The 24,984-nt window shown below is 39.3% G+C and overlaps 3 protein-coding genes across 4 annotated transcripts in view; 2 read left to right on the top strand and 1 right to left on the bottom strand.

The window, feature by feature from the left end:
- Nucleotides 1-2,350: 2,350 nt before the first annotated feature.
- LOC116302191 (G patch domain and ankyrin repeat-containing protein 1) lies at nucleotides 2,351-4,948 on the top strand. The gene is made up of 2 exons (XM_031711419.2): nucleotides 2,351-3,334; nucleotides 4,002-4,948. The coding sequence occupies exons 1-2, from the start codon at nucleotides 2,464-2,466 to the stop codon at nucleotides 4,265-4,267; spliced, it is 1,137 nt and encodes a 378-aa protein (XP_031567279.2). The 5' UTR covers nucleotides 2,351-2,463; the 3' UTR covers nucleotides 4,268-4,948.
- LOC116302190 (uncharacterized) lies at nucleotides 4,814-9,631 on the bottom strand. Its single transcript, XM_031711417.2, has 5 exons — nucleotides 9,201-9,631; nucleotides 8,450-8,690; nucleotides 7,585-7,830; nucleotides 6,359-6,553; nucleotides 4,814-5,870 (listed from the first exon to the last, which is right to left on the bottom strand). The coding sequence occupies exons 1-5, from the start codon at nucleotides 9,492-9,494 to the stop codon at nucleotides 5,101-5,103; spliced, it is 1,746 nt and encodes a 581-aa protein (XP_031567277.2). The 5' UTR covers nucleotides 9,495-9,631; the 3' UTR covers nucleotides 4,814-5,100.
- Nucleotides 8,679-24,984, top strand: part of LOC116302189 (uncharacterized) — a 34,759-nt gene continuing 18,453 nt past the window's right edge. Inside the window, exons 1-18 of one of the 2 annotated variants that reach the window (XM_089031558.1) lie at nucleotides 8,679-9,244; nucleotides 11,036-11,115; nucleotides 13,679-13,932; nucleotides 14,225-14,400; nucleotides 15,800-15,903; nucleotides 16,280-16,551; nucleotides 16,982-17,137; nucleotides 17,845-17,885; nucleotides 18,177-18,268; nucleotides 18,669-18,855; nucleotides 19,340-19,417; nucleotides 19,926-20,180; nucleotides 20,353-20,625; nucleotides 20,998-22,052; nucleotides 22,347-22,467; nucleotides 23,023-23,127; nucleotides 23,366-23,556; nucleotides 24,019-24,177. In XM_089031558.1, coding sequence (XP_088887684.1) covers nucleotides 13,682-13,932; nucleotides 14,225-14,400; nucleotides 15,800-15,903; nucleotides 16,280-16,551; nucleotides 16,982-17,137; nucleotides 17,845-17,885; nucleotides 18,177-18,268; nucleotides 18,669-18,855; nucleotides 19,340-19,417; nucleotides 19,926-20,180; nucleotides 20,353-20,625; nucleotides 20,998-22,052; nucleotides 22,347-22,467; nucleotides 23,023-23,127; nucleotides 23,366-23,556; nucleotides 24,019-24,177 — 3,516 coding nt within the window. In that variant the 5' untranslated portion in view covers nucleotides 8,679-9,244; nucleotides 11,036-11,115; nucleotides 13,679-13,681. Of the gene's footprint in view, nucleotides 9,245-10,898; nucleotides 11,116-13,678; nucleotides 13,933-14,224; nucleotides 14,401-15,799; nucleotides 15,904-16,279; nucleotides 16,552-16,981; nucleotides 17,138-17,844; nucleotides 17,886-18,176; nucleotides 18,269-18,668; nucleotides 18,856-19,339; nucleotides 19,418-19,925; nucleotides 20,181-20,352; nucleotides 20,626-20,997; nucleotides 22,053-22,346; nucleotides 22,468-23,022; nucleotides 23,128-23,365; nucleotides 23,557-24,018; nucleotides 24,178-24,984 lie in introns of those variants that run through there. The other variant, XM_031711416.2, reaches the window with a different exon arrangement.

Consider the following 24,984-nt stretch of genomic DNA (forward strand, 5'->3'; position numbering starts at 1 on the left):
GCTTTATATTTTTAGATATAAAAAAACGGGAACAGGTGGATGCTATTTTTAACCAGTTTTTCAAGAGTTGTAATTGATCGAATTTGCAAGATCGTTGTTCGATTGCAGATTATGATCGATTTCGTCTTCCTGATCTTATCATTGGTTCCGCCGGCACTGCTGATCAGCTTGACACATTGATCAGGAACAAATTTGTACGTAAAGATAGACCCGAATCATTGATGGTGCTTTTCAAAACTGTCTTTAACATCATCATCATCAACCCCAGCCCTTCAGAACGGCGACCGCCGTCAACACCATCTTCTTCATTGAGATTTGGTTTTAAATCATTTCCAAGAGAATGAAATGACAAAAGACACGGCGACCATGTTGGAGGATATAACGAAAGAGACTAATGACAAATATTTTGTTAAATTTATCCAAAATGGCGGCTGTGAAAACCATTGAACAAAACAGTGTGCCTAAAAACGTGTGACACGATTTTGCAAACGTGAGATAAAGTCATGTTTGGTTTTCCCACAGTTCATGAAAATAGACCTACATTCTACGCGAAGTAGCGTCGTTGATATTTTTTCTCCTCTCCATCACGTTTTTTATTATCTTGAAGTGAGTAACCCGTAGAAATCCACCGTCTAAAAATATACTTCCGGCAAAGTTACACTCCCCTTTTTCTCAAATACTTTCATTTAGTATCAGCTCTAATGGCCTTGGCGTGCCCCAAGCTGCGCTTTCATTTTGAACCACTGTCAAAGTGGCCAATCATGCATGAGCTGAGCTAGGCATAACTGAAAGGCTGAAGGAAATATTTATGTAAGGTATATGAATTTTCAAACGAAACTCTCTTACACACTTGGACATCATTAGCGAAACGTTGTATCCTAACGAGAGCTAGCATGGGTGGTTTTACGATTTTAAGTTGGGGGGGGATGGGGGTTACGATTGACAATATAGTAACTAATTTCAATCGCGAAAGGGGGTTCACGGGCACCCTGTGACCTCCCCCTAAATCCTCCACTGCCGGGTTGGGTAACATTGCTATAAACCCCTTGCATGTGACTTCAAATTCTTCAGCTCAATTTGGAGGATAAAACTGAAAAGAATCTCAATCTCCTGAGAATTGTCCCCCAAATTGATGAGCTACATTCCCACGTGCTGCAAGGGTTCTATATTAAACTCAAAATAATGGTTTCCCCATGGAGTGATCATATTTTGTTTGTGGGTTTATGCTAGAGTGCAAATCATATATCCGTGAAACACTAAATACTAAATTGTTAAAAATAGCGCTAGTTAAACAAAAGAAAACAATAGAATTAGCATAAAATAGTGTAAGTTAGTATTACTAATATTTCACGGATAAATTGTTTGCACTCTATTATAAAACTAAGTCCTAAAACGACAGTTTTGATTATAATAAGGCATTGACATGCCGCGCCCTTTTTAGATCTTTACCTTATTCTTTATTCTTATTGTTTACCAACTCCAAAAGGAGGGGGGAGGGGGTGACTAGTCCTCCAGTCCACACCCTGGATCCGCCCTTGTAACCGTAAATATTAGTTACGCTGGTCAAGAGATCATGGTCTCTTGCGCATGCGCTGGTCTATTAGACCTCCATGATGACGTTTCATACCTACACTTCCAGAATCCCTTTCGGTAGCTTGTTGTTGTTGCTGTTGTTGTTAATATACTAATTTTCACCATTGTCTCGATATTCTCAAAGGAGTTTTAACAAGAATATGAAAAGACATTTTGAAAAGGATGTTTGGAGTTCAAGCATGAAACGTCATTAGGGTTTGGGTCTATTTGCAAATGTACTGCATACGCATAAGATATTCTAAGAGTGCTTCAGAAATTCAATACAGATCCCGTTGAGAGCAATACTCGGAAACTACCGCACTCAATACTGAAGTGGTTGTTACTTACGTAGGGTTTATGTAAAGATATTGATCCAACCATGTCGCACATCGTCACGCATGTCTTAAAGTATAAAGATAATCAGGAAGATTGCAACTTAAAAGCCACTATGAAGTTTAAAAATACTCTATCTTACCTCCATCTGTGCACATAACAAGCCGCGTTTTATTCTCCTTAGTCATATACTATTCCCATCTCTCTCCTCATCACGTCACTCTCAAAAATAGTTCTTGAAAGTGAGAGACTAACAGGAATATACAAAAAGAGATCACACATTTTCTCGATGGAATTTGCGCGATTGTTTGCATAATTTCCTGTTAGTCTGAAGTCTAAGATAATTCTGAAAGGGGTCTATATTTTTTTAGGTGTTTGTTAAGTTTGGTCTTTTTCGATTGGGTTTCCTGTGTATCTGCGTTCAGAGACCGCTGGTACCTTTACAGTCGGCTCAATAGCAGCCATTTTGAGATGGCGGATACTTGTCGTATTTTTGCTCAAAAGAAATCCTTATTTTTCTACGCTTAGTAGAGTCCATCTGCGAAGTACTGCGTCGATATGAGTTTTGATAAACCACTTCTTAATTTTGTCCGAGCAAAAGCGAGTTTTTCACAGGAATTCGGCAAAGGAAACCAAAAGAAGAAGAATGACGACATACAAGGAACTCTGTCAGGAATTGAGGCAAAGGAATTTTATAATAGCGTTATAAAATCATCGAATGACAATGATAGCTGCACAAAAGGTTTTTACAGTAAAGCGAAAAGGCACGAACAAGTTAATCATGAAGAAACAAATTTTATCGTTTCAACAAGAAGTTCTAGGAAACGTAGTTCGAGTTTCGGTGAAAGTCGTATAAAGACGAAAAAGAGAATTACTAGTGAGAAAAATGATAAAGAAGGCAGTCCTTCTGTCGCTTCTCGTTTAGTTAATAAGTTCCTTCAATATGCCCAAGAGGGTCATTTAAGAGACTTGAAGAGGTTGTTGTCAGAGACTACTATTGATATTGATGTTAAGGATCAATACTTATGGACAGCATTAATGTGTGCGGCTCACAGTGGACACACGAATGTAGTCAGGTACTTGTTAGACAAAGGCGCTTCATGGAAAGGAATGGTTAACTCTCAAGGTAAAACTGCACTAGATCTTGCCAGAGTTGCCAACCATTCTGCCATCATAGCATTACTTGAAGGAAGGGAACTGAATAGAGCTATCCCAAGAAGTCTTAAATCTAGGACTTTGAGTGCAGTAGGCAAGCCGTTTTGGTGTCCTGTTTGTAAACAAGAGTTCACAGAAGATGAGAAAAGACACCAAAGCTCGACAGTGCATCAGTTTAACTGCCAGCACAAAACAAAAGGGCCTTATTTTTCGATCTCTGAAGATAATCCAGGGTATAAATTAATGGTCAAGTCTGGCTGGGATGAGGAGACAGGTATAATATGCATCCATTTTACAAAAACAGTGGTAACACTTACAATAAGCACAATCTAATTAGTGACGTGCATCCCTTCTCGTGAAAATAAAAGAACAAAAGGCATGATCGCCATGTTTGTTGACATGACAAGACACAAAGACCAAATCTTTTGTCAAAGTAAACTAAAATGGCAGCTATGACGTCACATCCATCCCTTGCAGTTTGATTATGATCGTGGAGGGGAAAACCTCATCAAGTGTTTCTGTGTTAAATTTAATACTCAATCAAGGTCTTCATTGTTTTACCTTGACGTGTGAATGACCTTGGAAGTTAAATTAAAAGTTGCAGACAGGAAATAGATTTGGTCTGTTTCACTTCATTTCATTAATTAATCTTGTCTTGCAAAACTTTGATTACAGACAAAAACCTAGTTTGTAATTATCATGGCCATCTAAGGTGAAACTGGAATTTCCTGCTAACACTGACCATTTAAATAGCCAAAACCATATCCTGAGATGTGGTGTGGTGTGCCACACAGTTCAATCATAGGACCTACTATACCCCAATTATCAAGCATAACACCAAATAATCCAGCAAGTTTGAAATATGGTTGATTTAATAAAATGAATATGTAAAATTATGACTGCAAAGATTTGAAATCGTTTTTTTTTTTTTTTTTTGACAGGGCTTGGACCAGAAGGGGAAGGAAGGAAGTTTCCTATCAAAACAGTACTAAAACGAGACAGATATGGTCTTGGGAATGAAATGAGTTCCAAGGCCAGAGTAACTCACTTTGGGCCAAATGATAAGGATGCTGTAAAAATAAAGAAAAAAGAGAAAAACGATGGAAGGAAGGAAACAAACAGAACTTTGTCAAAAAAGCAAAAACGATTGAAAGAAAGCAAAGAAAAAGTTTGGGAGCGCAACATGAGGATCTACATGAACAGCTGAATGAAAGGCCAAGAAGAACTACATCAAGTATTTATTGGTTTAATGAAGTTTTAATTACTGTATTGTGTTATAGCTTCATTTCATCCAGGATGTCAAAATGTTGGGTTTTTTTTCAAAAAAAAATACATTTTAACTTCCAGAATTTCCAATTCGCAACTAGTCTAAAGGGTTAGTTGTTACGGATTTGTAAAGCATGACATGTCGTAAAGCATGCTGTGGTAGGATTTCTTCATTTTAATGACTTGATTTTTATAAGTTGAAAAAAGGTTCTGAATTTTTTTTGTAGAACTAAATATGGGAGGAAAGGGACGGGAAAAGTAAAGCCAATGTAGCCCAAGTAGTATCTTCTTAAATAGATGGGCATACGATGATGAAAATTTGTTTTGGTTTATTGTTATTTAAATTGCCAACTAGAAATCTTTTGGACAATCTAACAAAGCAGAGTGACAAAACCTAATTGCTGAAATGGTTGGCACATTAACATCACTACGGCAATGTTTAGAAACATTACACCTGTATCTATAGGGCACTAAAAACATCAAGATATAGGATGAATGATTTTATTGATGGCTGTTTATGACGGTTCTATAGTACAATCTGCATGTCAAAGGTGAACTTGAAAAAATGAGTGATGTTCAGATGAATACAACTTGTCTGCTTCTTCTGCAAAGAGAAGCCTAACTTTTGGTGTTTCCTTATCTATCATGCAGTATCTCAGTTACATAGTTTCTGAATCGATCTGCAAAAATCTACAGGGAGAGAGAATTTCATGTCAAAGACACAACACTGTCAGATCTTGATTCGCCTGAAAAAAACATTTTCTCAGTGGAATATTATTGTTCCTGTTGCGAAAGCAGCTTGAAGGAAAATTTTGGGTTTTTTTCAAAAACAACTTTTTTGTCCAGCAATCGCTTGCATTTTTCTCTCCATTTTTCAAGCTTGTTCATCTTATCGTCGATCAGCGTTGCTAAACACGCTAAAGATGATCGTTTGTTTTTCTCATGTTCCTTGTGGGTTTCCTGTGCCGCCATTCTTGCGGCGGTCCCCGCTTTGGAGAACTTCAGTGTTGCGAGCTCTTTTTCTCTCTCCGATCTCCCTCCGACATTACCTTCATCGATAATAGCTTTTCTGCTCTGTTTTTTACCTAAAAGTTGTTGCGGCGAAATCCTAATATCACGTGGATGATACGTCACGTCAGAGACGATAGAAGATTTACGGTTGACGGAAGACAGGCGTCGTTCTCTAGCAACGTCGTGGTCAACGTGGAGAACATCGTGAACAAGAGAGCTTCGACGAACATGATTTATTGCGTTCATTTTCCTGACGTTTTCCAATGACTTGCATTTTTTCATTTCTTCGGCTATCATTTGGGAAGACTTGGATCTCATTTCTTTGGCTGCCATCGTACGCAGAAGTTCGTCTCTGAGAGAAACGCGTCTTTTTGAGTGATCGTGACTGTGGGCAGTGATTGTGTGACGCCTTCGTCCCTTGTCAAATTTGATGGTCACCGGAAGAGAAACCACAGGGGACGTCAGACACGTGACAATTTTGGAGGTGCCAATTTTGGCGCGAACTGGCGTGACTTCTGGGAAGATTTCTTCTTCTGTTTTGGGAAAGGAAATGAGAGAATTGTGCTTGTTACTTTTGTCGTCACAGTGAGATAGAGAACGTAAAACATCAATGGTTACACAGAACGAATTTTTTATGATAAACATGCAATATTGCCAGATCAGCATTTCCCCGCATCGCTTATTATTTAGCATCATCACTCAATGTCATCATACATCGTCATCATCCATTGTCATCACTTATCATGCATCACCATCCATCATCTATCATCCACCATCATAGGATCCACCATCTTCAACACCCCTCAGCTTCATGGCATTCATCATCACCCATTATCATCCATCTTCATCCACCATCTTCAACACCCCTCAGCTTCATCATCATCATCACCCATTATCGTCCATCTATCATCCACCATCTTCAACAAACCTCAGCTTCATCATCTTCAGCACCCATTATCATCCATCATTCATCACCATTATCACCCATCATGATAATTTCTTTCTATTAATCATATCTTACCATATTCACTTATAGGAGGTGGTGGTGGGGGTGGGGGATGCATCTCTGGCAATGGAGATTTTCTATGTCCCAAGTACGACAAATCAGGATTCTCCAACAGTTCTTCTTTACACCAAGGATCCCTTAGCAGTTGCTCTGCCGTTGGTCGCTTGTTGTGGTCAATGGTCAACATCCTTCGTATCACTTCTCTGCAAGCTATTGAGATAGGAAATTGCACTATTAATTTGCCTACTTATAATGCCTACTTTACCTTCACCCTCGGACCCTGACATAGGAGCTAAAGTCAAATAAGGTTGCCGATCGGTCATCTGAGACTGAACAGAATTTTTGTGCTCTTATGTTGGGTTATGCATATATTTTCTAGTCTCTCTCAATTTAAATCGTTTCTAAGGCATAGGTACTTTTCATTGCTTGAGGACACATTTGATGTTGATCTGACATGTACTTGGTCATTAGTTCGTAAGTGTCCTTGTCATCGTACTCGATAATACTAAACTGAACCTCGGGGACTTTTGTTCGTTAAAAATTGAACTCCATTGATTATTTTTTGGCCGTTCTCGGCTCACTAGTCATCAGTTTTCTATTGATTTATATCGTTAGTCAAAAGGAAATGCCTAGCATGGGACCTAGAGTCCCGTTCGCATTTTCCTCTTTGGGTAGCATGTTGGTTCTGTAATTTTCCTTCCTGATTGATACCTAATAAAAGTTGTAAAGTGCTTGTTTAACGATTTGCAGCGTGCTACTCGGTGTAAGGTTTCAGATCTTCGACTGACAACTTCTTTTTGAAATAGGCGTACACTCAATAGACCCCTTCACAGTTCCCTGCGCCATCTTGAAAGGTAGCCGTGCCTTTGCACCGATGCGAGACGAACGGTGAGCTTGCAATGATAGAGACATTTTTAACACCTTGGACAATTATTCACCTGTCTTTATCATTGCAAGCTCACCGTTCGTCTCGCTTAAATGCAAAGGCACGGCTATCTTTCAAGATGGCGCAGGTAACTGTGAAGGGGACTATTGTAAAATCATTGCTAGGTTCAAAAATATAGAACATAAAAACTGAGACCAAAATGGCTCATGAGAAGTACGTTAATTAGATGCATGTTGTGATTATGACGCTTTGCTAAATGCCGAAAATTTGAATGAATACGCTTGACGTCGAACTGCAGTTTGAGGTGTGCGGTACCTAGCAAGAACGTGTGCTAAAGATCTCTATCTTTCCCTACCCGCACTCGTACTCCTGGAGAATTTCAATTTCCTTGGTTCATTCTTCATGAGGAATCGCAAATCATCATCACTGAAGGGTAACCTTGAGGAAACCATCGCATAGAGGACCACACCCATACTCCACACATCAGATACTGGGCCATGGTATTTCTGACCGCGGAGAATCTCGGGACAGCAGTAGGCGTATGACCCGCAACATGTCTCGAGGATGGGACTCTTTAAAGTATTTGTAGCGAACCCAAAATCTGTGAGAAAAATCGGCAATAGTTTTATTAGTAATAAATTCAAGTGTATTCTGGTAGGTGGGATGTATTTGAGTCCAGATTTCATATCCACTACGTTTATAATTTTACTTTATTGCCAAGGTTTCAGCCATATTGGTCAACCTTCAGGGCTACAAATTACAACTCTTTTCATTGCTACGCGCTGATCGAGACAACAGTTGCGACAGGGAAATTGGGATTCAATTCTGTCAATCAAATAAATAGGTCGATATCTTTCCTGATATTCTCTGATTGGCGTCAATGTATTGCCCTGTTGCGACTGTGGTAACTTAGTTGGCCCGCACACAGTCGTAAGCTATTTCATGTAGCCCTGAAGATGGCCAATAAGGCCGAAAGCTTGGCAAGAAAAGAAAAAATAAACATTATTGTTAAAATACCATTCTGTCATTCTCATCTTCGTTACAGCATAATATATGAGGTAACGCGCACCCATGCCCCTAGCTAATTAAACGTAAGTTCGATATTCAAAGCCTTACGAAGATTACTTTAAAACGAGCGGGATATATTTAGAGAAATCATTAAGAGTGTAGAGAATAAGTGGTGGTTGGGGTTCCGCCTCGGAATCCACACCGGTTCAAACCTGTTATTTTCAGTCGCCCATTTTCATCAAGTAAGAGATTTTCGCACTTGAGATCGCGATGAACCACAGATTCTTTGTGACAATACGCCAAGGTAGCAGCGAATTGACAAAACAAAGCGCGAACTTCGTTCTCTGGGATAACATTTTTGTTGTTGATGAATTCTAAGAGATCTCCGCCTTCAGCTAACTCCATAACTAGATAGACTCTTGTGTCTGTCTCGATCGCTTCGTACAGCTTTATCTGGGAAGAGAGTGTACCAACATGAATAATTGATGGCGAGCAAAGCCGGTGTGATCGGATGTACGGTGCAGTAGTAGAGGACTTGGTGGCAGAAGGTGCATCGCTGAATAGCTTCTTATATTGTACTTCCCTGTCTAGGTGGAATACGAAAAGTATACACGCCCTATTAAAGCCTGCGTGATTGAGCCAATCGGAAAGCATGACAAGAATGAAGAACAACCAATTAAAAGACAACGTTGGATTCAAAAGCCATTCAGGAGTCGGTTCTTTGCGAAATCAAAATAATTCAAAATTCTTTCTAATTAAATTGAAATTATTGGTTTGTCAAATAGCCTAGTTCTAATTACTTGGATTAGAACAAGTAATCGACAGATGGAGAATACTAAATTTCATTTTTTTAAACTTAAAATCTTTAGATTTGCAGACGTAAATGAAATGTCGTTGGAACTATCCCACACAAACTCCAGCCCACCTCATTCAAGAGAATATGACCTCAGTATGAATACTCACTATGTTAGGATGGTTAAGGCGATGCATGATATGAATCTCGCGAGGTAAGAATTTACAAATGTAGTCTTTCGGAGCCTTACGCTTGTCGATAATCTTGACAGCTACATTGCGGTTATGCTTCTTGGACTTTGCAAGCTTAACTTTCGCAAACGCTCCTTCGCCTAAATTTCTCAATATGGTGTAGCCATGTACTTCCAGTGTCGTCTTTCGCTTTTCCCGCTGCGGTACCCACGAGTTGTTCTTCTTAATCAGCTTTATTCCTCCCTTTCCCGGAACGCTGTATTTAGACGCCATTCCAGTATTGTTTTTCTTTTTCTTTGGTTAGTCCATTGGATTCCCCGGAATTCTATTTTTGAAATTCATCATAAACGTCTATTGCGCGTTGTGCGCGTGTTCTGTAAGTGACGTCATTCAATATTTATTACGTCATAAATGAGCTTTTATTATTATCAAATATTTTTAGATTGGTATTATATATATATATTTCTTTCTTCCTTTCTTCCTTCCTTTCTTCCTTTCTTCCTTCCTTTCTTCCTTTCTTCCTTCCTTCCTTCCTTCCTTCCTTCCTTCCTTCTTTTCTTTCTAGAAGGATTTGCATACGGCGCCAAGCAAGGCGGCCAAGATATTGCGAGGTCTGCCAATTTCTTGCAATTTATCTACTTAGTAGCTTCTTTTTCGTCTATTATTGTACTATATTATTATCATGGTGTCCCTCGAAGAGGTTAAGCGTTTAATTGATGCCGAATTGTTAACTGCCAAAGCTAACATTCAAGAATATGAATGTAAGTTCATGGAGTTAGAGAAGTCACATAACTTCTTATCGACAAAGTGCGACCAGCTCCTTAAACAAGTTCGAGGAACTAACGGAAAACTTAGTAATCTGGATAAAACTACTAGTGATCTACTAAAAGATATGGATAGCTCAAAGCAATCGATCGATGACCTTGAGCAATACTTGAGACGTGACTGCGTTGAGATATCGGGAATTGACTCAAGGATGCTTTTAGAGCATCAGTCAAATGAAGATGTTGTACTATCGCTGGGCACAGAAATGGGTTTGGGAGTAGAGTATGAAGAAAACTCCCAACTATTTTCAAACATTCTTTTTTTAGTATGCAAAAAATATACACAAATACAATACACGTTACGCTTCAAAAGATAATTTCCATAAGCCTTGCTTTCGTACTAACACCGACAGACAAATTTTTCTTTCAATGGCAGCGATTTTTTGGCAGGATCTACCCCCTGAATTCAAACAAATGTCTACATACTTTTTCAAAAAAAGGGTCAAACAATATCTTTTAACCAAACAAAATTCGTCCTGTGGAAAAATCTAAATTAATTCACTTTCAATATTCGTCTTCCTCTTTATTTCTTGTTCTTGTTATGTCTTGTCGCTTTGCTGTTGCACATTTGTCACCTGCGCTGTCCTGCTGCTATTCTTTTTGTGTTACTGTCTGAAGCTACTGAATAAAATTATAACTTAAATTGCATAGGGTCTAACTTTGAAAACCTTACGGTTCCTTTAGCCTCTAGTCATTTCCTCGAATGTAAAGCATTCGATAATTACAGAATAAATAATTGTGGTAATTCTAAAAGTGAAGAAAATAACTATGTTTATCTGAAAAAAGTTCCCCACTCCAACTATACTTCCTTGTCCATTCGAAATTTTCCAATCATCAAACAGTCTAATATTAGTTTCCAATTTCCGAGAAAAACGGGAGTGCTACGCAGCAAATACACTTAGTAGAGATGCAGAGTCTACAATTTGGATCCGAGGAAACCTAAATCCATGGCTTTAATCTTTTCTATCGGTTTCTTACTTGCGTTTTCAGGAGTCGCTTTTGGTTCACACTTCAGAGGAGCCTCGCTTAGCTGGAAGCCCGTGGATGCCACAAGCAACACAGATAAGCGGGTAAGATACAAAAGCAAACAATTCGTAGATATGCAAGTAAGGGCATAACTTTATAAGAAAGGAGCGGTAAAATATCTATTAATTTGGAGCTGTATTGCTTTGGGATGTTAATGAGTGTAGGTAGAGATAACTAGCTAAAAACTAGTGTGGGCTGCGTCGGTGTTTCTACGGAAACAGTAATGACAAAAAGGTAAATTATACACCGTGAAAAGATGAAAGACCTTACTGACGTGATTTTATCGGCAGCCGATCTAACCCAGCATTAACTACGAGTTCGTGAGGTTCATAAAGTTTCTTCTTGCTGTTTGCTCACGGTCCGACTAAATATACGTTTCTACAAGTATCCTCTATATATAACGGATTAATCTGCCATCTTCAATTTGTGGCTTTAATATGAGGCAAATAGTCAGCACCAAAAACGAATTTCTATTTTGTTCCAGGGCAACGTGCTATATTGGCAGTTTTCTATCTAGCTCCGTTGCAAATCAGATTTCGCACTTTCAAATGTTGAAACTTTGTAATAACTTGGTAGACTTGAGTCATCATTTCGGAAAACCTCAAAGAAAGCTGATATGCATTGCTTGTCTTCTTCATAATATTTTTCTGAGAAAACGTATGGAACCTTAAACCTTGGCACGCTTGGCGGCGGGCCAATAGCGCAGCGCGCTGATTCTAAAAATAGCTTAAAGATTCGGACAAACAGTGCATTCTGTTTAACCGCTACGAGGATTATACGAACCGATTTTATTATTTTTACTTAAAGTTACAACAATAACCCATGTAAACTAAGATCAACTGCGATCGGCTGTGAAAATTATTTGCTGAAAGTAAACTTGTAAGTTTGTTTGTCCGAATTTCGCCTTTGTCTTCGTTTTTATGACGTCATGAAAAAAATGAATCTTCTTCGCACTCGGAGACTAACATGTAAAGATCTGTCGAATCGGCTCCCTCATTCTTTGTATACCGCATTTCTTTATGTTTATACGAAATTGGTATAGTTAATAAAGTGGTTGTTGTCTGACAGCTTGGAAGTCATGGAACTATATACCCTGCCACTAGAGTTTGTTTTTCTCATAATAATTTAAAAAAACATTAATAGGGCATATATTTAAAAACACCTCTGAAAGCAGGGTACAGAGCACTTTTTTCACATAATTAAAGAGGCTGTGGGTAGTTTTGGTCTGGCACACCTAGCCGCATTGAAACGGCTACAACTTCGTCTTGAATAACTCGATCTGCAAGCGCTTTTCACACAATGTCAGGAAAGGGTTAAAGGTTTCAAAAATGATAAATTAGTTTAAAGCGGCCTTCTCGTTATGACGTAATGGTGACATCATAGAAATCGTTTACCGCTTATTTTCTCGAAAACTAGACCTAAACTTTCAAAGCGACTTACAACAGTCGATAGTATTCATCAAGGCACCCAACATATTGCAATATGAAAACAATGTATGAGAGCGTTTTCCAAATATTACGCGATGAATATTTTCATGGACTTTTACTATTATTTCCAGCGTGTCAACTTTATACCCTCAAAATCGGGACTTTAATTTAGTGGATTCAATATTTTTAGTCACTAGAATATAGGTACGGATATAGACACTGTCCTTATTGAGTAGGAATCAAATTGTGACATTCTTTCTAACGTTATGGATTTTTTGATATGAAGCTAAATGACCCCATTTGTTGTCACTAAAAGCGATAGAAAAAATATCGATGAAAGCGGCATTCAAAAAATCGTCGAACGATTTTTTTCAAAATGAAGTCACTAAAAGATGTATCTTTTACAAATATTCTCCTTTAATTTCATATGCAGGATTTCATATTGAAGGATTTTTAGGCAGAAAATAAGCGGTAAACGATTTCTATGATGTCACCATTACGTCATAACGAGAAGGCCGCTTTAAACTAATTTATCATTTTTGAAGCCTTTAATCCTTTCCTGACATTGTGTGAAAAGCGCTTGCAGATCGAGTTATTCAAGACGAAGTTGTAGCCGTTTCAATGCGGCTAGGTGTGCCAGACCAAAACTACCCACAGCCTCCTTAATTTAATAATTTAATTCCTCATACTCATTAATAATTCATGAGTAAACCAGCCAATCAATGGGCTGTTTTTGGGTCACATGATGTTACTTGAAACCTGGTAAAGTGCTGTGAAAGGAATGAATTAATTTTGTTCAAGTCCTTGGACTGGATCAAAATTAATTCAGTTCAGGGACATATCTGTCCCTTAAGTCTTTCAATCCTAAACAAATAACCTCCCGAATAATTAATGAGTATGAGAAGTTATTTCAAAGCCTCCAAATCGGACTGGACGGGATTTCAAGTCCGCGCAATTAGTTGCAGTTCTCGGCTGCACCTCGGACTTAAACTAATTGCGCGAACTTGAAATCCCGTCCAGTCCGATTTGGAGGCTTTGAAATATTATTTAAAATCTCGTAATTCCATGCGTTCGTTCTCTATGCGTTCGCAAACTTTTAAAGGTTTTTTAGAAATTGGCTAAGCGCATTTCGTCATCAGTCGGTTGATATCATCGTCGTTGTGATCAATTGTGATTTTAGGTAATGATCTCATTACGAATTGCCTGGCGGAGATCGTACAACCACCGCACAAAATGTGATCAATCCACGATCAATTCCGGCCGTCTCATCGGTCCTAGCGGGTCAAGTCTCGAGTGTCGCTCAGGCTGCAGTGGGTACGTTGGCAGCATGGATTTCAAATGTACAGATTTCAGCGTGCACGAGAATTGGTCAGCTGGTGGAAGGAACTACACATATGGATTCTCTGATATTCATCCTCCACTTTACCAGGCCAGGTAAGTAAGGGAGGGTTGGGCCAGTGGAGATCACCTGGCTTTTAATATTGGATATTTTTAAAATAATTTTTAAAAATAAAATGAAAATGAACGCCGAAAATACTTTATAAAACAGAGCGGCGGTCGTTCAAACTGTCAGTATTTTTATTTAAAATAAAAAGAAAGTTGATGCTAAGGAACAAGCGAAAATTTACTGCAGCGTGCGTTTTATAGCAATCCTAAACTTTTTAATGAATTATCACCAAAAACCAGCCAATCAAACTAAATTTCTGCAAAAACTATGATCCTATAGTTTTACGGGTGGAGACTGGATCTACTTGAACAATGGAGGCGGGAACTGGGAGGTGAGAATGTACGTTAATCTGACGAAACGAAGAGACACAGGGCGCATAAACACATCACCAATTACCGCCATGTCACCGATCGTCAGACTACAATATGGTTGTCATCACACTATTGTAATACCGGGTAAGTATACACCTATTCCAAAAAACGTCGATCGCTCGGAGATCTGAAATCTGAGATCGAGTACCACGCTGCAAAATGTAATACAGTCGACTCTCTTTGAACGACCACTCTCGTACGCGACCATCTCCCGTAAGCGATCACCTTTTGAAATTCTCGTTTTGTTCCCCATATACACTCTGTAAAAAAAACTCTCGTAAGCGACCACTCTCGTAAGCGACCGCGACCACCTTTGGGGTTAAAATTTTGGAATTTTTCATTGTTTTCCCTCTCCCGTAAGTGACCACCCAAGAGCCAGTTAATGCAGATCCTTTAACAATAAAAAATTTAAGAACATAGAGTCATCGGGTATTAAAAACCCGACGAAATATTGACAATTATAGTACTGTAAACATATAGCACATTAAAAGTTTTGATTAAAACAGTTTAATCGTTAATACAGTAGTTTTAACACGTGAGTTTCAAACCATAAATGGTTTAGGCTTCCTGTGTTGGGATTCTCATTGTTTGGGCTTCCTGTGTTAACTGTCTAGTAAGCGACCATCTCCCGTAAGCGACCACTTTCTCCTGGCCCCAGGGTGGTCGCTTACGGGAGAGTCGACCTTTGAGTTAGAAAAGTGACTTTTTGTATTTTAGCCAAAATAAAACAAAAGTACAAAAAGTTCGTTTAGTGTCATATCGCCAATTCCAGATCTGGGTCAGATCTCCGACAGATAATACGTTTTTTGAAATAGGTTACATTGAATCGGAAAATGGTGATTAAATAAATGACTATTGTTCTGCACTGACTAGCGACTGTTGCTAGTCAGTCCAGAACAATAGTTATTCAATTGGTCTCCATATTTAGTACTATGTATTGGCGAATCGGCTGAATGTACGTTCGGTAACGAAAGACTCTGAAAGGCGAAAACGCGATTTCCGAAAGCCTCTTTCTTTGTTCGGTTAAACGGTATCATGCATGAAGAAGACAGTATCACTCACAAAGTCCGCTTTCAGTCTTCTCCGATAAGAAATTAACGAAGGGTTTTGGGCCAATCAAATCATTGGTTGATATAACAATAAAAAGACACAAAACAATAAAGTCGGAAACAGAACGCTCCCAAACTTTTTCCGAATCTAGGAGATTTGCTCCGAGTTTTTTCTTGTCTTAGCGCTAACCTTGGGAGCAATAATATAGATGTTAGATTTTAAAACTTGTATTTATCAGTTAGTCTCGATTACATTTGCCTAATTTTTAAACTGAAGGCTCGACCGTTCAATCAATTTTTCGGGAGGACCTGCTCCTGGACCTTCTCTTCAGTTTGCGTCTTAAGCGGTCTTTGACCCCAAAGCCCTTTACTCAAATCCTGAAAGCGCCATTCATGACCAACTGAAATCATTCAAACTGTTTTGTATCTCGCAGTCAGTGATGCAGATAAGGATGACATACGATGTCGATGGGCTGAATCAAGTAAATATGAATGCGCCGGCGTGTGTAAGACCTTCCCTGGAGCCATCCTGGACGAGGTAGGAATCAATGTCAATACCTTATAGTTATTTCAGTTTTCTCATTTTTATAGCGAGGACAATTGCACAATGACTATCATTACGAGCGTCCTTTTCCATCTATCTTTGTCTTTGAAATATCCTTTGGATGCCATTCCCTGTTGTATGTCACATACTAGAAATGTATTAAGGATCATATATTAAATTAATGTCATTGCTGAAGAAATTATGCCGAAAAAATGTGCAAACAATATTACAACATATTCTTTGGAAGCAACAACATTTTTTGCATTTTTGTTTTGCATTTTAGTTATAATATTTTAGGAGCTCGAGGAGTTAGTTTGAAATCATTTTACGAAATAAGTATAAATGAAAATTTTCTCTATTTCTTTCCCAGCGAAAATGCCAAATAAACTACTTGGCCAATCAACGTATGGGATGGTATGCGGTTGCCATCATGGTCGAAGATTTCACAGATCATTTATCATGGACTCCTTTAAGCAGTGTTCCCCTTCAGTTCTTGGTCCAAGTTTTTAATTCCGCTGCTAACTGCACGAGTAAACCAGAATTCAGTGGAGAAACGAGGGCAAGTGGGTCGTGTGTTGGAGTACTTCATAGATCGACATTCAAAGAGCGTCTCGTTGCTAAAAGCCAAGGCAAGGGAAACAGGTAAAACGTGTTTTCTATAAATTTTATACGTTATCCCAGCATGGGGAAAGGGGGAGGAGGGAGGGGGAGAGGGAAGGAGGAGGGAGAGGGAGGGAGAGGGAGAGGGGGGAGTGGGAGAGGGAAGGAGGAGGGAGAGGGAGAGGGATGGGGAGGGGGAGGGAGGGGGAGGGGGAGGGGGAGGGGGAGGGAGGGAGTCGAGGGGGAGGGAGGGTCAAAAACTACTGCGATCAGAATTGATAAAGATTCCCTCTTTTTTGAGGTTGACTTTGAATAGTTTCTCATTTCAAACCTTTTGATAAAAAACAACTGATTTTTGAGTTGTACCCAATAGGAAAAGTTTACAACAATGGGTCGTTAACTATTAGTTTAATATCAAGTTTTTGAAGCTGTACTGCTGTACTGAATGATTAAATCAAATTTGCAATCGTAGTATTGTAGAAATCAAGACGATCAGTCCCTCTGGACTCACTAAGTCTTCTTTGGCTCAGTATTCTGCCAACGAATGGTACGTAAACGTGACGTGGACTCCAAGTCAATCACAAGTCGATCCTGTCATATTCTGCTACACTGCTATTGATGCCCATGGGTAAGTTAAAGGAGAATAAAATGGGGGGAGGGGAGGATTATTGTTTATTTTTCTTAAAATCATGATTTCAAGCTTTATCTTCCATAAATTAAAGGCATGTATGCCGGTTCAATTTTAAGCTAATGGTTTTCATATTTCACTATACACCTTCCAAAATTACTTTGGATGATTTCAGGTTAACAGGAGAATTCAAAACAAATCACATTCTTTACTCAATGGAATACGCGCCATTTCTTTTTTCATTTTTATTTTCGTCAGCCTTGCATTCACTGATATATTTTTTTGAGAGTTTTCTATAGCCCTCTTGCAGCGTGTTCCCAATTCAATAATAGGGACCTTAAGCTGCAGGACGGCAACGATGACGACGACAGCAAACATACAATAGCACTAACTTGCACTATTCAATAGATACTCATGAAATGTCCTATTTTTACGTACTAAAGAGAACGGCTACGCCAAAAGCTTATCTTTGCTGATTTTCGTTATAAGTAAAGCGCTCCCAAAAGACGTAATTTCACTCTAAAACGGGGTGCTTATTGAGTAAAATACTAGGTAAACACGAATTAATAATACAATAGAAGGTTGAAGCGCTTCAATTTCGCCCACGTTATCACCCACGTTGCCATCCTGCAGCTTAAGGTCCCTAATATTTTAATCTTATGAGATTTGAAATTCATTGTTTTGTTTTGCGTTTTTTTCCCCTACAGGTTGTCATCTCCCCAAATCTGTATTACATTTTTAGCTGGAGGTAAAAACAAAAAACAAACCATGCAGTGTCCCTCTGTCAGTCACAGTTTTAGTTTAACGTACATTGTTCTTATAAAGATCCACTTCCTGAACCCTCACTTGCAAGCGGGCGGTACTTCATGCACGGTACTTGACTTGCATCAAGTGATAAAAGTCTTTGAATCTCATTATCTGCTCGAAATGGTGGTCTAACGCTGATCGACATGCTGTCGACCAGAAAGAATATTATCGAAAAGCGTCATTGATTTGTTTCACTAACTTTAATAACCAAGGAAATATTTTTGCATTACAGTTGCACCTCCATATATGGTTGATGATTCACACTACCCAACAGGGTTAATTTATCCAGACCATTCAAAATGGGTTATGAGATTTGACAAAGAGGTAAGTGAGACTAAGGTAATTGTCCAGCAGCAATTGGTCCCAAATGAAAGGAACTGACAGCCATGTTGGAAGATGTTCACTATAGGTGGTTTGTAATCATTCCTAAGGGAATAAAAGTGGCAGCCAAGTTGGATGACGTTCACTATAGGTGGTTTGTGATCATTCCTAAGGGAATAAAAGTGGCAGCCATGTTGGATGGTGTTCACTATAGGTGGTTTGTGATCATCCCTAAGGGAATAAAAGTGACAGCCATGTTGGATGATGTTCACTATAGGTGGTTTGTAATCATTCCTAAGGGAATAAAAGTGACAGCCATGTTGGATGACGTTCACTATAGTTAATTTAAAAGATTAGTAAAACGTAAAACCGGCACTGACGATCCCGGCTTTGATTTTTGCAGTTTGTCCGTCCAAAGAGAAGCCGATACATCAGGATTTTCAGATTAGATGGCACCGAGGTCTACACTGTTGATGCTTCGATCTCCCATGACGTCATCTACCCGGCAGGCTCACTGGGTCGAACACTTGAGATTAGACCGTCATTGAGATTCATTGAGAAAACCACCTATTACATGCTTCTTGATCCAGGTATGTATTCTTATATATAGGGAATCACGGGCAGCATGTAGTGCTGCTTTTACACTGCTTGCCATAGCCTCCCATCACTGCTGTGTTCATTGCGGGTCCAATCCCTGATCCAGCCCGCATATGCGAGTATAACTGTATGTTGGTTCTCCCCTGTGCTTCAAGGATTTTTCCAGACTTCTGTTTTCTTCCCCTGCTCCTGGCTCTGTCAGTCAGTCAATCAATCAGTCAATCAATTAATCAATCAATTAATCAATCAATCAATCAATCAATCAATCAATCAAAAACTTTATTAAAGTGTCTAAACTTCTAGCGTTCCACAGGTGGCAACACTAATAGGGGACACCTATGATATTCAACTTCTAGATCCCAATTCGATCTTTGGGCGTTTGCCTAGAGTGAACTGAGCTAATTTATGACAATAATCGCAAAAAGGGTAGTTCAACCAAATATGCAACAAACGTAATCGCCTTTTGTTGATTTTCAGGGATTGTTCAAGGAACCAGGTATTGTGGTCCAGAATCTCCGCCAATGAGAGATCCTAATTTCTGGAGGTTTACGATAAGTAAGTAGACAAATCTCTTCTCTTCTCTTCTGTTCTTGTTTAACTCCTTCTCCTAAGCCTGTACACCCCTCGTGGGGCATAGACCATTAAAACATCTGAAAGCCACAGAGCCCTGTTGATTGTTTTTCTTGGTTTTTACAGGGAAGGGTTGCTAGCCCAGTCTCATTCATAAAATCATTGTAAAGCGCCTTTGAACATATCTATATGGAAAAGTGCGCTATATAAATATCATAATCATAGCCCTTCGCCCAACCCTACTCCTTTTTCATCCGGGCTTGGGACCGGCCATGGCGGAGTTTCTCTTGTTTAACTAGCTTGTTTTAAACCTTTTTTAATGATAAAAATTCTTATTTGGAAGTCTGGTTCTCATGTTAAAAAAAGCTATTTTAAACCATTAAAACTAATTTTTTTAAATAGTTTTTATACACTTAGATGATTGATCTTTTTCTAATAAACCCGTTAAAAATTAAAATTTAATAATATTTAATAACCTTTATTTGTGTGATAGGGGACATTACTCCACCTGTGGTAACCTTTTTATCAACCCCATATGTGACTAACAATTCGACAACAATAACATGGAAGATTAACGAACCTGCTACTACATTGTGTACTGTCAGTACCCCTGACGGGACAACAGTGCAAGCCTGCAATGAATCATGGATCGGATCTGGACTCAAAGAGGGTTATCATTGGATATCAGTTACTGCTACTGACATTGGTGAAAACACTGCTCAACCAGTTACACACTACTGGAACGTTGGCAAGTAAAACAGAATGAAACATTTTCCCATGTCATTTCCATCACTATTTCTTTGTTTAACAACTTAGGTATATACCTCTTATTAACCGAGTGCGAGGTCCGTACCGTACGTTATGGACCGCAAATTGGCGTTCGCGTTAAATCTAACTTGTTTATGTTCTTTGATTTACAGATTTAACTCCGCCAGAGCCATACCTTACCACAAAACCTCAAGCCGTTTCCAAGGAAACATCAAGTACATTCCAATTCAGCTGTCGAAGAGACAGCCCTTGTTATTATGAATGTTTAGTCACTAAAGATGGCGCCAATCCAACGTACTCGACTTGCTATGGATCTGGGTTCGTCGCTCGTAATCTTGCCAATGATGTTGTGTACGTCTTCCGACTTAAGGCACGTGACCGAGTGCGAAATCAGGCCCAAGTTTTGTTGTATAAATGGAGAGTAGGTGAGTGGTTTTCCATTGTTGCATTTTACACCGAAATGTTTTGACACATGTATAAGTACCAGGTGTGCACTTGCCCTTGATAGGATGTCATCGAGTTTTAGCTATAAAAAAATATAAATGGGGTGCATCTCTAGCAATCGTAATGACTCATGACAATCGAACCTTGAAACAGCCTCAAGGTTGACCTATAAGTGAGGACATGGCTAACTCGCTGGATTATACATAGTTGGAATAGTTGGAATTTAGCATTCTGTTTTTTCGAGGGAGGAAAACTGGAGAACCAGGATAAAACCCTGAAACCCAAGAACGCCTATAGAATATGTGACCTTACAATCTTCCTTGTCGAGTTAATACTGCTTTCTCTCCACACAGATCTTCAGCCTCCTCAATTTTCTAGCATTCAATCGTCTTCAATAAACTGTACAAGAAGTGCGATGTCATCAACTGTCAATAAGCCCAACGTAACAGACAACGAGGACCCGATGCCTGCAATGACACACAAAGACACGCCACTACAACATGGGTGTGGTATAGAAAGAGTATGGACTGCCACTGACCGAGCTGGTAACGTTGCTACAGCAAAACAGACCATTACTATACGTAGTTCAGTGGCTCCCGTCATAAATTTGATAGGAAGTATTGTTGTGGCGTGCCCTACGACCAACAAAATTGATGACGATATCAAAAAAACCATTAATGTGTCACATCCATGTGGAATCCCAACCCGACTGTCTTTTACTGACTCGCTGGCTGCACTGTACTGTGGAACAACTATTACGAGAACTTGGAGAGCGAGGGATAATTGTGGACATGACGTAACAGCCGCGCAAAACATTAAAATCCTTGCCTTACAACTACCAAATTATCCCAAAAATGGACAAGTCAACGTCGATCTAAATCAGTATTTCAACTGGCCACAATACCCGGGCGCGGTCAGCTACAGAGTGTACATATGGAAATCTACAACAGCAAAGCCAACAACACCAACAGCTGCAAGAACGTCTAGGTACTTTTACACAACGTCTGGTCAGCTCCCACATGGAACACAGATGCGATGGCAAATAGAATACGTCAGAGGTTCAGGTGAAATCATACCTAGCCCCGTTTGGGGGTTCGTCACGAGGCATTTCCCAGACTTTCGAATCGATAGCATTTCGTTGCCACCGAATGCTTTCTCGGGACAGACCGTAAGTGTTTCGTGGACCGTTGGGAACATCGGAGGAATTGGTAACGCAGCATTTCGTTGGCAAGATACAATATACATTGGCCGAACGACTACTTTCTCGCAGGCTAGGCGGATGTCAACAGTTAGCCAAGGAAGGTTTCTTGCTCCAAATGATGCTTACGTTGGGCGCGCAACACTCCAGTTGAGAGATGATGATATTGGGGTTTTTTACGTGTTCGTTGTTACCGATGCCTGGAATCAGGTAAGTTTATATTGGGTGTTAGGCAGTGTTAGTCCTAAGTTTTAGGTGAAGGGATGGTTTGGGTTCTGGATTAGGTATTCCATATCCGGCGGTAAGATTGGCTCCAGTACTGTTTGGGGTTATTGTGTTTACAAGGTTATTGATTTGATGTTATAATGCTCACCTTTTGTGCCATACCTCTCCTTTTCTCATTATGCTATTCAATTATGTTCTTTTCTTATTACTAGTGTCCTCTTCTTCTAAATTGCCTGCTTTCCGTACAAATTTTAAAAAACTGCAATTTCTTGCTTTTAGATTCGAGATATTGATCGTTCAAATAACAGAAAAACGAGTCCTACTTCTGTCAAGGTGTCTCTGACGCCTCCACCTAATCTTGTTGTTACAACTATTGTGCTGCCTACTTCGTCGTTCTCAGGTATTCAAATGATGTTATTTTAAAAAGCAATCTGACAGCTTCACCATATAAGCCAAGCTCAGCCAAAAAGATTGAAGGATCCTCAGAGGGATTGATTCGAGAGTTGTAGTTAAAATAAAAAGATCAATTATTCCACGGGGAATTTCCGCTGCTATTCCAGAAAAGGGGAGGATGGGTGGCGTAGCGGTGAGAGCACTCGCCTCTCTCATCAATGCGACCCGAGTTCGTGCCCCGCCGGGCTCGGTGTTGGTTCTTTCCTGTACTTCGAGGATTTTTTTTGGGATCTCCGGTTTTCCTTCCTCCGCAAAATCATTGGCTATTGAGTGCTACGCTCTCGTAAAAACAAGGAGGTTGTAGAGGATGAGTTGTCCCGTAATGATATTCTATATTAGATTGGTGCGCATTTCTCTCTGTCTGATTGGTTGAGAGCCAGGAAACTGTTTTAGGTGGGCTTAATAAAGAGTCGCAAATTTTCTTCTCATTCGAAATCCGCTCCTATTACAAGGTTCCACGTAGTTGATTCAAATTTTTAAAATATATATATTTTTGCGACAGGAAAATCCATACTGGTCAAGTGGATTGTAAAAAATCAGGGTGTTGGGATTACCCGTAGTACAAGATGGGTTGATCAGCTGTATTTTTCGAAGGATAACAATCTCGGTAAGTCAACAAAGTGAATTCAAAGCCTGCAGTCTGCAAGGTCTTTTCTAGAACTTTCAATACTTTCAGAAGCCAACTATTTTTTGGTCGCAAGTATATATACACATGACGAAAAGAATGAAAGTAAGATCTACTGAACTCTGTTAGTCTTATAACTACGACTGCTGTATTCCACTGGTAAAAACACTTTATCATTTATTTATTTATTTATTACCCGCCGTACGTAATTTATTTTCAGATAATGACGATAACTACCTTGGTTCCAAAGTACATAATGGTTTTCTATCAGTACATCAGACCTACACAGAAACAATGTCAGTCAATGTACCTCGAGCAATATTTGGGGACTACTTTATCATCGTAAAGACGGATGCTACAGACGTTGTGTTTGAAAATACAGGAGAAAATGATAACATAAAGGCATCCACGGTAAATGGTCGTGTTATTACCAGTGTTTATGATGAAATAGGACGTTTGCATGATGGCTTCATTTGACTCCCACTACCAAGATGCTTCGCGAACTGTCTTTCTTATTTAAATTTGTATTCCCTCATGAGAATAGTAAGACAATTGGTGCTAATTAACTGAACAAAAGAAAGCGTGCAAGGGAGTCTGGTAGTAGAGGTCAATTACGCCATCATGCAAACGTCCTATTCGGATTCTCGCTTTTTGCAGTCGGCAACCCCATTCTTCGTTTCACGTTATGTCATCAGGTGGACTTCTACAAAAGACTTCTCATTAAGTCCTTTTGTACCTGTCCACCACCATGGCCGCCCTTTTGATCCTCTTGGGAATGGTTGAAAACCACCAATTCCGGTAATCTTTACTGCTGTTGACCTTGTGTTTTACTCAATCTTATTAAATATGATCCATCTTCTAATCTCTCCACAGTCATCTTTCAAAGTGGTCTTGTCCCCGCCTCCGGACCTCATGGTCAGCAGTATAGATGTGCAATCAAAGTTTTCCACAGGAGACACTGCTTCAATTGCTTACCGTGTGACCAACAACGGACTGGGAACACCGTTTCAAACTTGGTGGAGGGATCAAGTAGTAAGAAAAACGTTATTTCTTTCTATCCGTTCAAAAGATGTTTCATAAGGAAACTGGTCTTGCAGTGCGATATGCCTTAGAAACATACCGCTGCATTCCTTGAATATAAATTCTTCTACTCAGGGTTAGCCTCTTTTACTATCGAAATGTTTATAAATACTAACGGTAGAGTACAAATTCACAACTCCAACAATGCAAGCACTTGCACTGGAACCATGAATATTCTAGTCAAAATCATGATCAAATCGGGCTAACCCGAACAACGAAATTCAAAACCGTAGTATTTGCAAAGGTGACCTGCGTGAGATAAAGAAGAAAAATTCCATGAAACAATAGCATCCTTCCTTTTTAAATCGAAATGCAATAGAAAATTATGTTGGCAGTTTTATAACTATCTCCGGCTTCTTGGAATAAGGTTAGAAAACGCATTAATAATTCATGAGGAAAACACAATAGAAATCATGACCATGAAGGTGATTTTATATCTGATAAAGATTCGTCTTCATTTGCATAAACTGTAACTTGGATTTTCTCTGTCAAACTTGGTTCATTTCGTAAAGTATTTAGTACAATATGAGAACATACATCATCAGTTTTCTAAGCCGTTTAATAAACTCGTAGATCGTGTTTTATCGGGTCTAAAACCACTTGGCTACGCCTCGTGTTTTATACCCGATAAAACACTCTTGCTCGTTTATTAAACATTACTTATTGTTTCTTTAGGCGACGCAAATGTTTTATAAGTTGCAATTATTATTCTGAGGCATCATTGCATTGCGAGTTGCGAGAAAAAAATGCTTGGACATC

This window comes from Actinia tenebrosa, unplaced genomic scaffold (assembly GCF_029948245.1).
Source record: "Actinia tenebrosa isolate PJP-AT-01 unplaced genomic scaffold, QUT_ActTen_1.0 PGA_scaffold17__23_contigs__length_9995812, whole genome shotgun sequence".
In the NCBI taxonomy this organism is placed as follows: Eukaryota; Metazoa; Cnidaria; class Anthozoa; order Actiniaria; family Actiniidae; genus Actinia; species Actinia tenebrosa.